The sequence below is a fragment of the Limanda limanda genome, chromosome 16 (genome assembly GCF_963576545.1).
Source record: "Limanda limanda chromosome 16, fLimLim1.1, whole genome shotgun sequence".
Lineage (NCBI taxonomy): Eukaryota > Metazoa > Chordata > Actinopteri > Pleuronectiformes > Pleuronectidae > Limanda > Limanda limanda.
Window position 1 is genome coordinate 1802505 of NC_083651.1, and position 16897 is coordinate 1819401.

The following is a 16897-nucleotide window of genomic DNA, read 5'->3' on the forward strand; positions in this document are numbered from 1 at the left end:
ATAACAGTGACGGGAAGAGAGAGAGAGGGACACACTTTGAATATCATAACAATAATACTACACTGTAATATTAATACTATAACAATATATATATATATATATATATATATAGTAAAAAAAAATCTCTTTTTTCTTTTTTTTCACAAGGAACAGTACAGCAACAGTTCATTTTTTTGTGGAACTGGTATATATAAGTATATATAAAAGTATATATATATAAGTATATATACCAGTTCCACAAAAAATACGTTCTGTCGGAATGTGACGGAAAACGCAACAGGAAGTCGCCAATCTTTGATGTTACACGTTTGATCATATCAACTAAACAACAGATGTCACTTACATAATAATGACGGAGTGAGAGAGAGGGACACACTTTGAATATAATAACAATAATAAAACACTGTAATATTAATACTATAACAATGATATATATAGTAAAAACAAAATCTCTTTTTTCTTTTTTTTTCTCAAGGAACAGTACAGCAACAGTTCAGTTTTTTGTGGAACTGGTATATATAAGTATATATAAAAGTATATATATAAGTATATATACCAGTTCCACAAAAAATACGTTCTGTCGGAATGTGACGGAAAACGCAACAGGAAGTCGCCAATCTTTGATGTTACACGTTCGATCATATCAACTAAACAACAGATGTCACTTACATAATAATGACGGAGAGAGAGAGAGGGACACACTTTGAATATAACAACAATAACAATAATAAAACACTCCTAATATTAATACTATAACAATAATATATATATATATATATATATATATATACAACAAAATCTCTATTTTCTTTTTTTTTCTCAAGGAACAGTACAGCAACAGTTCAGTTTTTTGTGGAACTGGTATATATAAGTATATATATATATAAGTATATATATATACAAGTTCCACAAAAAATACGTTCTGTCGGAATGTGACGGAAAACGCAACAGGAAGTCGCCAATCTTTGATGTTACACGTTCGATCATAACAACTAAACAACAGATGTCACCTACATAATAATGACGGAGAGAGAGAGAGGGACACACTTTGAATATAATAACAATAACAATAATACAACACTGTAATATTAATACTATAACAATAATATATATATATATAGTAAAAACAAAATATCTTTTTTCTTTCTTTTTTCTCAAGGAACAGTAGAGCAACAGTTCAGTTTTTTGTGGAACTGGTATATATAAGTATATATAAAAGTATATATATAAGTGTATATATACCAGTTCCACAAAAAATACGTTCTGTCGGAATGTGACGGAAAACGCAACAGGAAGTCGCCAATCTTTGATGTTACACGTTCGATCATATCAACTAAACAACAGATGTCACCTACATAATAATGTCGGAGAGAGAGGGACACACTTTGAATATAATAACATTTACAATAATTATACACTAATATTAGTTAAGTCAGAATTCTGTGAAAAAAGTCAGAATTCTGAGTTTACTGTAGTATCATAAGTGAACCATTCTTCCTGGCAAGGCATAGAACTTGCTTGTGATTGATAATGGCAATGTATAACTTGTAAAAAAGCAAAACAATTAAAATCTAAAAAAAAACAACAAGAAAATAAGTACAAAAAAAAAATCTGTTACCAGTCAGAGGCCAAGGTAAAGGACTCTCATTTCTTTGTGTTTTTATTTTTTTAAATAGCAATTTATCACTGTGTGATATTTTGTACATCATATTAAGCTGTATTCAAACTTTGAATACAATTCAATTCTGAGACTTTATGAGTTTGAACTCGGAACTCACTTGTTTTTTCCACAGTGGCCCTAATCCCAGGAAGTCACCAATCTTTGATGTTACACGTTCGATCATAACAACTTCAAATGACGTCATCTCAAAAACCGATGTTCGATTACACGCCATCAAAACACGAAGTTGTCGCATCTGTGTGATGTCACAGTGTGTGTGTGTGTGTGTGTATGTGTGTGTGGGGGGGTCCTATACCTCTGATGTCTCTGATGTTGCACAGTAATACTTTCAATAAGTTTGCATTCAGTTACAAGAACAATTTGGAGCAAGCACAAACATAACAATACTGTGGTGATGACATTTTATTATTCAGAGTCAGGGTCTAGATATAATACAACACATCATAGATTTAAATACATACAAAAGCCAAAAAGAGAGAAGACAAAATACATATGAGTATTAAAAATATAAAGATAACTACACCAATGCCGCCACAGTTTGGATTGAGTGTAGTGTTAAATATCCATATTGATATATTAAAATAAACTGAGATAATCTCACTATGAGTCACTGAGACATTATACAGAACATAGATACAAGTTACAGTGAGTTAACATCATGTCAATATCTATATATCTGGAATATTAGGCTGCTAAATGGAGGGGGGGGCTTATAAGGTAGTTTTTATATGACAGCAGTAGAGCTCATACCTCCACCACAGCCCAACAGTCCCATAAACCCACATTTACATTGACCAGATCCAGAATGATTTAGATCTGCTCTGAATTACCTTTTTTTAAAGATTCATTTATTATTCTATGAGAGATCATTGAATATTTCATATCTCACAGTGTTAAAAATCTGGAGATACCCGACCAAGGTGAGACCACTGGAGCAAGGTGAGACCACCGGAGCAAGGTGAGACCACCGGACCAAGGTGAGACCACAGGACCAAGATGAGACCACGGACCAAGGTGAGACCACCGGACCAAGGTGAGACCACCGGACCAAGATGAGACCACCGGACCAAGGTGAGACCACAGGACCAAGGTGAGACCACCGGACCAAGATGAGACCACGGACCAAGGTGAGACCACCGGACCAAGGTGAGACCACCGGAGCAAGGTGAGACCACCGGACCAACGTGAGACAACCGGAGCAAGGTGAGACCACCGGACCAACGTGAGACCACCGGACCAACGTGAGACAACCGGACCAAGGTGAGACCACCGGAGCAAGGTGAGACCACCGGACCAAGGTGAGACCACTGGAGCAAGGTGAGACCACTGGACCAAGGTGAGACCACCGGAGCAAGGTGAGACCACTGGACCAAGGTGAGACCACCGGACCAAGGTGAGACCACCGGACCAAGGTGAGACCACAGGACCAAGGTGAGACCACTGGACCAAGGTGAGACCACCGGACCAAGGTGAGACCACAGGACCAAGGTGAGACCACTGGACCAAGGTGAGACCACAGGACCAAGGGGATCCACTAGACCAAGGTGAGACCACAGGAACCAAGGTGAGACCACAGGACCAAGGTGAGACCACCGGACCAGGGTGAGACCACCGGACCAAGGTGAGACCACAGGACCAAGGTGAGACCACCGGACCAAGGTGAGACCACCGGACCAAGGTGAGACCACTGGAGCAAGGTGAGACCACCGGACCAAGGTGAGACCACTGGACCAAGGTGAGACCAATGGAGCAAGGTGAGACCACTGGACCAAGGTGAGACCACCGGACCAAGGTGAGACCACCGGAGCAAGGTGAGACCACTGGACCAAGGTGAGACCACTGGACCAAGGTGAGACCACCGGACCAAGGTGAGACCACCGGAGCAAGGTGAGACCACCGGACCAAGGTGAGACCACCGGACCAAGGTGAGACCACTGGACCAAGGTGAGACCACCGGACCAAGGTGAGACCACTACACCAAGGTGAGACCACCGGACCAAGATGAGACCACCGGACCAAGGTGAGACCACCGGACCAAGGTGAGACCACTGGACCAAGGTGAGACCACCGGACCAAGGTGAGACCACTACACCAAGGTGAGACCACCGGACCAAGGTGAGACCACCGGACCAAGGTGAGACCACTACACCAAGGTGAGACCAAAAATCCCATAATGTAGAGTGAGGTGGAGAGAGGGGATGTGACTGGTGCCCAGTGCTCAGGTGAGACCACCGGACCAAGGTGAGACCACAGGACCAAGGTGAGACCACCGGACCAAGGTGAGACCACTGGACCGAGGTGAGACCACGGGACCAAGGTGAGACCACCGGACCAAGGTGAGACCACGACACCAAGGTGAGACCACCAGTCCAAGGTGAGACCACCGGAGCAAGGTGAAACCACTGGACCAAGGTGAGACCACCGGACCAAGATGAGACCATGGACCAAGGTGAGACCACCGGACCAAGGTGAGACCACAGGACCAAGGGGATCCACTAGACCAAGGTGAGACCACCGGACCAAGGTGAGACCACCGGACCAAGGTGAGACCACCGGACCAAGGTGGGACCACAGGAGCAAGGTGAGACCACCGGACCAAGGTGAGACCACTGGAGCAAGGTGAGACCACAGGACCAAGGTGAGACCACCGGACCAGGTGAGACCACCGGACCAAGGTGAGACCACTGGACCAAGGTGAGACCACTGGACCAAGATGAGACCACGGGACCAAGATGAGACCACTGGACCAAGGTGAGACCACTGGAGCAAGGTGAGACCACAGGACCAAGGTGAGACCACTGGACCAAGGTGAGACCACCGGACCAAGGTGAGACCACTGGACCAAGGTGAGACCACCGGACCAAGGTGAGACAACCGGACCAAGGTGAGACCACAGGACCAAGGTGAGACCACCGGACCAAGGTGAGACCAGCGGACCAAGGTGAGACCACAGGACCAAGGTGAGACCACTGGAGCAAGGTGAGACCACTGGAGCAAGGTGAGACCACTGGACCAAGGTGAGACCACCGGACCAAGGTGAGACCACAGGACCAAGGTGAGACCACAGGACCAAGGTGAGACCACTGGACCAAGGTGAGACCACGGGACCAAGGTGAGACCACGTCACCAAGGTGAGACCACCGGACCAAGGTGAGACCACCGGACCAAGGTGAGACCACTGGACCAAGATGAGACCACGGGACCAAGGTGAGACCACTGGACCAAGGTGAGACCACGGGACCAAGGTGAGACCACCGGACCAAGGTGAGACCACCGGACCAAGGTGAGACCACAGGACCATGGTGAGACCACCGGACCAAGATGAGACCACGGACCAAGGTGAGACCACCAGTCCAAGGTGAGACCACCAGTCCAAGGTGAGACCACCGGAGCAAGGTGAAACCACTGGACCAAGGTGGAACCACCGGACCAAGGTGAGACCACCGGACCAAGGTGAGACCACGGGACCAAGGTGAGACCACAGGACCAAGGTGAGACCACCGGACCAAGGTGAGACCACGGGACCAAGGTGAGACCACCGGACCAAGGTGAGACCACTGGACCAAGGTGAGACCACTGGAGCAAGGTGAGACCACCGGACCAACGTGAGACCACGGGACCAAGGTGAGACCACCGGACCAAGGTGAGACCACTGGACCAAGGTGAGACCACTGGAGCAAGGTGAGACCACCGGACCAACGTGAGACCACTGGACCAAGGTGAGACCACCGGAGCAAGGTGAGACCACCGGACCAAGTTGAGACCACTGGATCAAGGTGAGACCACCGAACCAAGGTGAGACCACTGGACCAAGGTGAGACCACTGGACCAAGATGAGACCACCGGACCAAGGTGAGACCACGGCACCAAGGTGAGACCACCGGACCAAGGTGAGACCACTGGACCAAGGTGAGACCACGGGACCAAGGTGAGACCACCGGACCAAGGTGAGACAACCGGACCAAGGTGAGACCACCGGACCAAGGTGAGACCACTGGACCAAGGTGAGACCACGGGACCAAGGTGAGACCACGACACCAAGGTGAGACCACCGGACCAAGATGAGACCACGGGACCAAGGTGAGACCACTGGACCAAGGTGAGACAACCGGACCAAGGTGAGACCACATGACCAAGGTGAGACCACCGGACCAAGGTGAGACCACCGGACCAAGGTGAGACCACCGGAGCAAGGTGAGACCACCGGACCAAGGTGAGACCACTGGAGCAAGGTGAGACCACTGGACCAAGGTGAGACCACCGGAGCAAGGTGAGACCACCGGACCAAGGTGAGAACACCGGACCAAGGTGAGACCACGACACCAAGGTGAGACCACGACACCAAGGTGAGACCACCGGACCAAGGTGAGACCACGACACCAAGGTGAGACCACAGGACCAAGGTGAGACCACCGGACCAAGGTGAGACCACTGGACCAAGATGAGACCACGGGACCAAGGTGAGACCACTGGACCAAGGTGAGACCACCGGACCAAGGTGAGACCACTGGACCAAGGTGAGACCACCGGACCAAGGTGAGACCACAGGACCAAGGTGAGACCACCGGACCAAGGTGAGACCACCACACCAAGGTGAGACCACCGGACCAAGGTGAGACCACCGGACCAAGGTGAGACCACAGGACCAAGGTGAGACCACCGGACCAAGGTGAGACCACCACACCAAGGTGAGACCACCGGACCAAGGTGAGACCACTGGACCAAGATGAGACCACGGGACCAAGGTGAGACCACTGGACCAAGGTGAGACCACCGGACCAAGGTGAGACCACCACACCAAGGTGAGACCACCGGACCAAGGTGAGACCACCACACCAAGGTGAGACCACCGGACCAAGGTGAGACCACCGGACCAAGGTGAGACCACCACACCAAGGTGAGACCACCGGACCAAGGTGTGACCACCGGACCAAGGTGAGACCACCGGACCAAGGTGAGACCACCGGACCAAGGTGAGACCACTGGAGCAAGGTGAGACCACCGGACCTGATTAACTCTGAACTGGTCTCAGCCCTGGAGGCAGCAGCAGAGGGGAAAGCACACAAGACGACAGGAAGGGACTTTTTGGACTATCTCTCTATCTATCTCTACTTTATCTCTCTCTTTATTTATTTATCTATATCTGTATCTCTCTCTTCTTTATCTATCTATCTATCTATATATCTAGCTATACTTTATATCTCTCTCTCCATCTACTTATCCATTTTTCTATCCATATATCTCTCTCTCTTTATTTATTTATCCATCTATCTATATCTTTATCTCTCTCTCTATCTACTGTATCTCTCTTATCTATCTATCTATCTATCTATATCTACTGTATCTATCTCTCTATCTATCTATCTATCTATCTATCTATATCTCTCTCTCTCTACTTATCTATTAATCTATCTACCAATCTATCCATATCTGTCTCTCTCTATTTCTCTCTTTATATAAATATATACATATCTCTCTATCTATCTATACTTTATCTCTCTCTCTCTCTAACTATCTACTATCTCTCTATCCATTTATCTATCTATCTATATCTCTCTCTCTATCTATCTATCTACTGTATCTATCTCTCTCTCTATCTATCTATATCTCTCTCTCTACTTATCTATTTATCTATCTACCAATCTATCCATATCTGTCTCTCTCTATTTCTCTATTTATATAAATACATACATATCTCTTTATCCATCTATATATTTATCTCTCTCTCTCTATTTATGTATTTATCGATCTTTATAATAAAAACTAGTGATTTTGTGCAACGTTGCAACAAACACCGTTGACAGCCGCCCCCCCCCCCCCACACACACACACTTACACGACAGCTCTCCTGACCAATGGGCTTCCTTGAATCACAGTTACGTAATCATAATACAGCGCCAGCGTCCAATCGCGGAGCCTCGGGGGCGGGGCCTCTGTGATGTGTGCGGGCGCGCGCTCACCCGCGTGCACGCGACTCATCGACCGGAGCCGCCCACGTGACGCCGGAGCCCGGCCGCTGATTGGCCGGGCCGGGCGGAGGGCGTGGTCACGGCGGCGGCATGCGTCTGCCTGTGTGACACAATTACAACAAGTTTGAGCCGCAGGTCGAAGTTTGAGATCTGATGAACTGAGCCGGACCCTCGGACCCGGACCCGGACCAGGACCCGGACCCCCGCAGGACCCGGACCAGGACCCCTGGACCCCCGGCCGCTGTCGGTGCAGGAGCCGCCGAGCCCCCTCCTGCCATGACGGCCGCGGCGGACGCTGCTTCGCACGGATCGTTTCCTTGAGGATCCCGCGACGCCCCGTTCGAGTCCCGGGAAGGTGCGCGACCCGCTCCCGGTTCCCCTCGACCCCCCGGAGCGGCTCGGTGCTGCCCGGTGCCCGCGGACCCGCCGCCCGGCCCCATGAAGCCGAGCGGAGGGTCGCTGCCCGCCGCCGCCGCCGCCCGGAGCCTCGGCGCTGCTGCTGGTGACGAGGAGAAAATGGCGTCGGGAAAAGCGACGGAGCTCGAAGCGGACTTTCCGCAGCTCACAGCCCAGGAGAAGCGGCTCCTGGCCGGGGAGGACAGGTGAGAGCCGCCCGGAGGGGAGCCTGCTCGCCCGCGGCCGGTCTGCCGTCTGTCCGGAGCTTCTGTGGCAGTTTGAAAACAACGAATGTCCCCGAGTAACACTGTGTGTGTGTGTGTGTCTGTTTGTGTGTGTGTGTGTGTGTGTGTCCGTGTGTGTGTGTGTGTGTGTCCGTGTGTGTGTGTCCTCTACTCACAGCTCACTGTTTGGATTTCACAAGCTTCAAGAAGATGGCGCCAGAACGAAGGCCTTGCTGTTAAAGGTGAGTCCCCGTGTGGGTGCCCTCTCCCCGGCTGTCTGCCCGCAGCGCCGGGGACCTGGCCCGGTGCTACACACCCGGCTGCCCGGTGCTACACACTCTGCTGCCCGGTGCTACACACAGACACACACCAGCCCCGGTTAGAGGCTGGAGCCAGTGGTCTCTCCCGGGGCAGCTGCACTCAGGACCCGGGTTCTTAGTGACCACCGGGCACCGTTCACATTAACCCGACCTGTGAGCAGTGTTTATCTGATGCATGTGTATCGGATGCCCGGGGCCCGGAGCTCCAGCCCCAGCGGGTGATGTGGACCTCCACCCGGCTCACACCTCCAGCTGCTGGGGGGAGAAGAGCCTCGCTAGGGGGGAGCACCGGGTCCCGGTGTCATCAGGCTCCATAAACCGATGCTCACACGTGTGTAGAAGCAGTTTAATGCCCGGGATCCGGGTGTGTTTCCTGCACTGATCAGCAGTGAGCTCCGGGGCTGTGGGCTCCAGGTGACCGACCCCTCTTCGTGTGGTTGTGTTGTGTGTGTTTATGTGTGAGTTCCACATGTGTCACTGGGACTCTACGTGCACTTTATTCAGAGGAGAAGCAGCGAGTTGTCAGAAGGGTTCGGGTTGTGAGGTCCCAGCCCCGGGGAGGAGCCGTGGTCAGCCCCCCGGTGGTAGCATGTAGCTTGTAGCGGCTAGCCGGTCCCCCGGTCCCACACGAAGCCGGGGCTCGGTCCACCCTGTCCGGGGACAAACAAACACACAAAGTGCATTCAGGGTTCCTGGAGTAATGGCTGCTGGACGTGCCCCAAGATGGCGGGGCTGGGGAGAGACTAACCCGAGCTAAACGTCCGCTAGCTAACTAGCAGCTAAGCTAATCACCGTCCACCAGGAAACAAAGCTACGGCGACCGAAGAGGATCAGTGTCCACAACAGGGATCATGGAGCCCGGAGCTGGCCGGGGAGCACCCGCAGGAACCGGGCTCTTTCCGTGCTCCTCCCGGGCTCCTGCCTCCTCCACATGTGGCTGGAGGTTCTTCTGTGGATGTGGTTTCACTGGAGGCTTCTTCCTCATGAGGCCCGGACCTGGAGCCTCTTACTATCACTGTTTGTTGTTGTAGTGAGGAACCGTCCAGCCAGGGAGGAGCACACCATCACATGTGGCATAAAGGTTCTATCAGCTCCTGTACATGACTCAGGATGATCTCCTGGACCTTGGTTAGGAATACATCTACTCCACCTCCTCTACTCCAACATGTTCAGATAGGTGTATGAGGCTGTTTGGACTGATGGAGCCCACACGGGCACATGGGTTCAGTCCTGAGGAAGTGTCTGCTTCAGGCTGCTCTGCTGGGCCAGAGCTGCAATGTATGGTTTGTGTGTTTGATGTCGACATTAGGAAACGTGTGTGATTCTTTGTGTCAACATAAACAAAGAGAGGGAGGTAAAGGTGGTCAGGTTAAATCTTATCGTGATTGGATGTTGAACCAACACAACACACACCTCCAACACAAAATGATGCCAAATTTGTCCAGAGTTTATTTTTTGGACGGGAACCAGAGAACATTTTCTGAAACGAGATGTTTTATCATAGACGTGGACATTGTTAGGACACTTACAACACAACCAGAGCTGCTTCGGGACATGAACTCTGTATAATCTCCTGACCTTATCCACAGGGGCTGCATGTGAGAACTCAAATGTGAGAGTGAGACGTAAACACTCCAGATATTGTCCGAATGAGACTCTGTGAGTAAACAGCAGGAGATTCTCTGGAGGATTCACCACGAGTGCTCGGTCGATGACGTTTATAACATGAAACAGTCTCAGAAAACACCAGAATATCTTATGTGGATGTAGAGCGTCACACGTTGAGAGTATTTGGTGATGAGTACCAACGATAAATTAATTCTCTGGTGTTCATGCCTGAGAACAGCTTATGCTTGAAGTGTGTAACTGCTCTTCTGCTCGATGGAGAACGTGTGATTCAGGACATGAGAAGCTTCTTGCTTCCTCAAAACAAGACACACATATATAGAGTGTTTTATTAGAGTGTTGCTGACTGCTGGAAACAGATAACTGAACATAGCAATGTTACACTGCCACGTGTGAGAGATCTTAATCTTCCTTTTGTAGAACTAAGAACCTGAATGCATCGCCTGACATGATACAAACATGAAAACCTTAATGCTTAGTTCAGAACGTAACGTTAAAACATGCAGAGCTGTTTTCCACGGTTTCATTTCACCCATTTCTTCCAATGATTTCCAGTATCGTGACCAAAACATCACTAAACCATTTTAGAAAGTTAAAGTTGTGGCCGTTTTTTAATTTGTGTCCTCAAAGCTCAGAAAGATGAGCGTACATTAAAGGTGATGTTCTATAAAAAGAGCAAATTATCCCCTTTTCAAATTGTTTCTCCGTAATGACACATTGCATCCAGCGTAATTGCGTTGTTGCACAGATGCGTGTGTGTGTGTGTGTGCGTACACACAGGCACAGACACACTCACTAATCATTCCTCCTCACCGGCCATCAAGAGTAATTTGTTTAGCCGTTGTTTAAATACTGACTGACAAGCTCCATATATGGGCGTACTGCTGGTACTATGCAAAACGGCCCCTGGAGGCTCTGAAAAGGCTTTCGCTCGGTGGCTCGTCTGAACATCACCTCGAATAAACATGAACTAACGGCCTCAGCGTTAAGGTCCAGTTGGAATGAGACCGGCCCTGTGTTACATGGAGTTGATCTGTGAGATGCACAGGATGTACAAACTGCTCAGTGCTGCTGTGCCTTCGCTCGAACCCGTCACTCTTATCGTTTTCTCTTCCAGGCGGTGAGCTGCTACGATGCCCTCATCCTGAAAGCAGAGGGGAAAGTGGACCCGGACATTTTCTGTCAGCTGGGCCACTTCAACCTCCTGCTGGAGGATTATCAGAAAGGTGAGAGTCTCGCCTGGTGAATCTTCTCAGAAATCTGTGTCTCTGGATCAGTTGATACCTGGAGGACTCATTTCATTTGCATTGTTGTAGTTTTTACTTTAAATTCATTATATCATATTATATTATAGTGCATTACATTGCATATTGCAATCTGACACTGTTAACTGTTTTGCATTTAGCATTTCACTTTTTTACTTCACTTTATATCTTTTATCTTTTACATATTTTAATTCAGAAATGATTATCTCAAAATAAATGTTACTTTGTATAAATATTGGTAAATAAGAAGTAAACAGTGAGTAAATATATACTGGTTTCCCATTTTTTATTGCTCTCCTATGCATGTTGTATTTATTGCGTTTTTATGTTTCTATGTTCATTGTTTGCACCAATAACCAGAGCAAATTCCTTGTATGTGTGAACGTACTTGGCAATAAAATACTTCTGATTCGGATCAGACCTGCTGACATGGATTTATTCTGATTACACTTGTCCATGTCTTGAAAAGTCCCTTTATTTACCAGTGACACAATGTAGATGAATTGTATACGTTGAGTTTTGAACATTGTCTCTAATCATCCCTCCCTCTCTCTCTCTCTCTTTCTGTATAATATTCCATCACGCAGCATTATCTGCTTACCAGAGGTACTTCAGTTTACAGTCGGACTACTGGAAGGTGAGTTTGCAAAACACTACACATGTGCAACACTTTCCACTGAAGAACCTTCTGTTCTTTCCAACGTTGTAAATTGTAGTTTGTGTTGTCTGCTGTCGGCTCTGCTTAGTTCTGGATCACTGCAGAAGACAGGCTGCCATGCCTCTCAGTATGATGTGAAAAAACTAAATTCTGTTTAATATTTGATTGAACATCCTTCAGAGACATTTAACAATCAGCACATTTGCTTTAAGTCTGCTTCCCTTTCTCCTGCTGCATTTCCCCTAAAACTGGGACACGTTGTTGGAATGTTTGAATGCGGTATTTAGTAATTATGAATGTGAAGATGATCAGACCCAAAAACTGACACTCACCACTGTAATCTTATAGTTTAAATCCAGTGTTCTCGTATATGTATTGAGCCAAACAATAGAAAACACCTTGAGTGCAGAGGGGAGTAAACTAATGTTGTGTTGTTGTGTTGACAGAGTGCTGCACACTTCACAACACTGTTGGTTGGGCGATGTGTGTGATTTCTGTACGACACATGGAAGCACTCTTCAGTTCAGTGCATGTAAGGTCACTGAGATGCATGACTAGTAAACTGGTGATAAATGCTAATGCAGAGGAGCCTGCATGGGCCCAGAGGAATGTCTCTCAGCTATAGATCTGTCAGGCTGTGGTCGAAGCAGAGTTTCCATTTTGTACAGTTCCTCCTCAGGATGTGGACTCGATTACAAGTGTAGCTAGAAAAGCAAAGTTAAAGGAAAATAACATGTCATACAAACTTAGTCAACTGTGGGCTGCCAGAGGTGAGAGTCCTCAGTTGGACACACGCTGGTGTCTCCAAGCAACAAGAATGATTCAAAACCACTTCCTTTATACGGTCAAATTTACAAAGGACACTCACAAGTTCACCTTTGCTGTGTCATTCTGTGTGAGGTCAATATTGTCTCTTATAAACTGAAGAGTAATAATGTGACCTGCATCTGTTCTTTTACTAATTCTAAGGTGTTACAGACGAGTCCAAAATGTTGATCCTAAATTCTGAGTGACCCAATCTCCTCCTTGATATTTGCTGGATGGTTTGCAAGATTTCACAAAAACATCTGAACAGATTTTCACGAAGCTGGGTTGAAGGATGTGGTGCGAGTCAGGGAAGAACCCTTTACAGTTTGGTGTGGATCCAGGACATGTTTTTTGTCCTTCTTGTGATTTATTGGGAAATTTTAACAGTTTCCACAATTTTCTCATAGAATAATTCATGCATTGGGATGGGAAAATAAGGCACATTTTATACATCTGCTGTCTACCACTATGTTCCTGCTGCAAGCCTTTTAAAATGTGGCCAGTATCAGACTCCAGTGTGAACTGGCTGGGCCCTGATGGCGTTTACGGTTACATTTCTTCTTGTTATACTTTCAAACTCGGACTGGTTAGGATAAGACCCCCCGAGTTTGGCTCACCCCAAGTACTCATGAGGTCTGGCTCCTCACGGCCCCTCCACTGAATTCCAATACGGGTCTCATGGCTTTTCAGACTGAGGTTGCATTTCAAAAAAATCTTATCTTTATCTGATTGAGCACCATAGACGAAATTGGCCCAAATCTGATATGAAAGGATCAGATTCCATGTGAGTTGTGCTGTTCACACTGTCATTAAACAGTCAGATCTGTTCCTCCGTGGAGATACAGATCTGCTTCTGGCCACTTGGACCCGCTGTGTGAACGTAGTCTGTGAAACCTGCTGCGACCTGATTGAGTTTCAGCGCCTGTTGGAACCTTGGTGGAGGTGTGGTCTCACCACGCTGACGGGCCAGCGTTCAGACCCAAGCTTGTTGAGTTGTGCTAGATTGTTTTTACCACAAAGATATTATTAGACCCATCTTGCTCAGCGTGAGATCCAGTGAGCGATGCTATCACACAGTCTGTGCGAGCCCTTGATGTTCAGTTACACCTCATCTTCCACCTCCAGCATGAAGCTCAACCAGCAGCACGTTATCAAGTGTAGAAGTTATACAAAGAAAAGAAAAGCAACATCTTCTTCACAGTTAATTGTTCTGTCCCCCTCGGCGCCGCAGGAACAAGTTATCAACATATCGCCACCTTTTAATTTGATGAAGCAAACTTGTAAGTTAACAGTTTGTTATTTATACGCCAGGTGGTTGCAGAGCTTCATGTTCATTCATGTCGATCAGTGTCTGTTCCACCTGATGATCGTAACATCCAGTATTTAAGTGTTTGGTCTCTAAACTCCGGAGGGAAATATCGGACTCAGCTGCTAAATACTCGGTTTGGTGATGACCACTGTGAGAGCTGAACAATGAGCTGATGGATTCTATAATGTCCTTTTTAATACATCGATATTTATATATGAGCTATATATGAATTGATTAGGCCGCTTCATAAATGTTGGCCTTGTTTGCCCCTGATATCCAGCCAGTGTGGAACATGACATCACTTTGTCCTTCCGACAGCTGCCAAGGATTCTTATGAGAACGTAATCGAACACGGTGAATGTTACCGTATTTCACTATTATTAGGATTGTCTTTGGTTCCTGCTCATGGGCTGGGTTTAAAACTGTCCAATCAGCTGTTTGACCGCGTCCAGCCCTCTCTGTGCTGTCAGTGTGGATGAAAAGACCTCTTTGATTTGATGGTTCACTGTTTGGAACGGCCATTAAACGGAGGTGCTAAGAGCTGGAGCGGGATCAGATGTGACAGCTCGGGGCTCCTCGGGTTTACAGCCTCTGCACCGTGGGGGGGGTGATGATGTGGGGCAGACGTCTCTTGGTGGCAGCGGTGATGGAAACAGCCCGAGTTTGGAGCCCAGAAGGAAAGTTTTATTGGTCAGGGCCAGACTGGTGGGGTCGCTACAGGTCGTCCACTAACCTGGAAGGGTAGAAACTATACGTTGTGTGTCAATGATGAAACTATATTGATTTAAGTCCAGCGAGTCGACATGTTGGCTGAGCTCTTCTCACTCTTATCTCTTATAATGTGTGACATGTGTTAAACAGTCGATTCAAACGTGAACAGAGAAAGCTTGAAAAAGCAAATTAGGTTTCACTGCTTCTACTTCACACTATCTCCTCATGAAAGACCAGCTCTGAACAAGCTGTGATGGTAGTCGTAGTTTTATCTTATGCATGTTAATAGGACCTGTTTCTGAAAGTATAAGGTCCCATAAGGCCTCCTTAAAGAAATGTTTAAAAGGAGAGTTCCTCTGTGATATCTTGAACGTGTCTATTCTTATACTTGTTGACAAGTCTTCACTGGGGGCAGCACTCGGCCCCTGTAGAGTTAAATATCATGGAACCGACAGGATTCCATTTGAGAAGCTTCTTCTACCACTAAATTGCTTATTGCATAAATCTACTACCCAAAGTGCTTTATTACAGTTGTGCAACTTGGTACAGACGTGTTTTACCTAATTTTCCATCATGAACCTTGTGTGTAAAAACAACGCCATCAAGGTTTTATCTGTCAACACAACTCATTACATTGTGCTGAAGAACTTTTGTGTTGCTGCTCCTTTTTAACACTTTAACACTTGTTTCTGTTTTCCTAGAATGCTGCGTTTTTATACGGCCTCGGCATGGTGTACTTCCATTTCGACGCTTCTCAGTGGTAAGTGCTTTTCATTACACACATGGTGGCTGACAGCTTTCTAGATCTGATGTGGTGGTTTAAAACAACTTTATCCCCTTTTCTGTGGACATGTTGGTGAATACACACTTCTTACAATAAGAATAATGAGAATTTATGAGCTTCAGAAGGCTTGTATCAGTAATGATTCTGTATCAAACCGCTTGTATGATAAAATGTTGGACTGTTGTTCTAATGTGCTATGGTTTCTTATATGGAAATCTTGAGAACTGAAGGTTCCACCATGGAGTGCAGTGGATGCTTTTGAAGCTTTCATATTCTCTTGAGCGCAGATGCAAGAGTTGTGAAGGGAAAAATAAAACTTTCCAGGATTTCCAGCTGCAGCAGTTGGTCTGGTGTTATCTGTGTTTGCCTGCTCTCTTGGAACCTTTGAGAGCAGGAACCAGGGGCAGGAGTTTAAATATGTTTGTGGGGAAAGTCCAAAAAAAGGAAAGTGTGTTTGTTAACCTGCAGTGTTTTTTACTGTTGGTTGTCCTGTGATGTTTGTCCAGGTCACGTCGGCCTCAATGGAGGATACGACCTTTGGGCCAATTGCTCTGTTTCTACAGGATACTGTGCTTATAGATCTATTCCCCAAATTGTTTCTTTTCTATTTAACTACTTGTTGCTTTGAGGGTTTTCGGGTGAAGACCATCAGCTGTCTGACATGGATCAATCTCTGATGGATTAGCCAATATTCTTTCGGTGTGGACCGTGGATTGTAAGGCCAACACTTATCGTTGTCTGTGCACTGTTTACAGTCTAACTCGATTCTTTTATCAAGTCAAACGTCCCTTCAGTAGAGGTGTTGTGACCATTATGACCAGCGCTGCTTCAGGATCAGGACAGACTCTCCTTAAAGGTCCAGTCGTCTTTTACCATCTCAGACCTTCCTGCCTTTAACTTCACTGATGCAGGAGGAGTGAGCAGGAACCTGAATATTGATCTAGCAGGTTCTAACTGAATGAATGTAGAGAGCACTGACCACTGATGAAGACTTATGGTTGTCTTGTTTTTTAAATTTAAAACCTTAATTTGTAAATTAAAGCACACTTGTAATAACAGTAACAGTCTGAAATACTTTATAAAAGCACAAATCAGGAGGCTAGTGAAGATGCACACCTCTAGTCATTTGATGCCTTGATAATTGTTT

At 47.0% G+C, this 16897-nt stretch overlaps 1 protein-coding gene across 1 annotated transcript in view; it reads left to right on the forward strand.

The window, feature by feature from the left end:
- The first annotated feature begins 7775 nt into the window (after nucleotides 1–7775).
- kdm6a (lysine (K)-specific demethylase 6A) overlaps nucleotides 7776–16897 on the forward strand; it is a 40119-nt gene continuing 30997 nt past the window's right edge. The window contains exons 1-5 of the mRNA XM_061088296.1: nucleotides 7776–8252; nucleotides 8449–8512; nucleotides 11334–11442; nucleotides 12069–12118; nucleotides 15668–15726. Of these exons, the coding sequence (XP_060944279.1) occupies nucleotides 8089–8252; nucleotides 8449–8512; nucleotides 11334–11442; nucleotides 12069–12118; nucleotides 15668–15726 (446 nt within the window). The 5' untranslated portion in view covers nucleotides 7776–8088. The remainder of the gene's footprint in view (nucleotides 8253–8448; nucleotides 8513–11333; nucleotides 11443–12068; nucleotides 12119–15667; nucleotides 15727–16897) is intronic.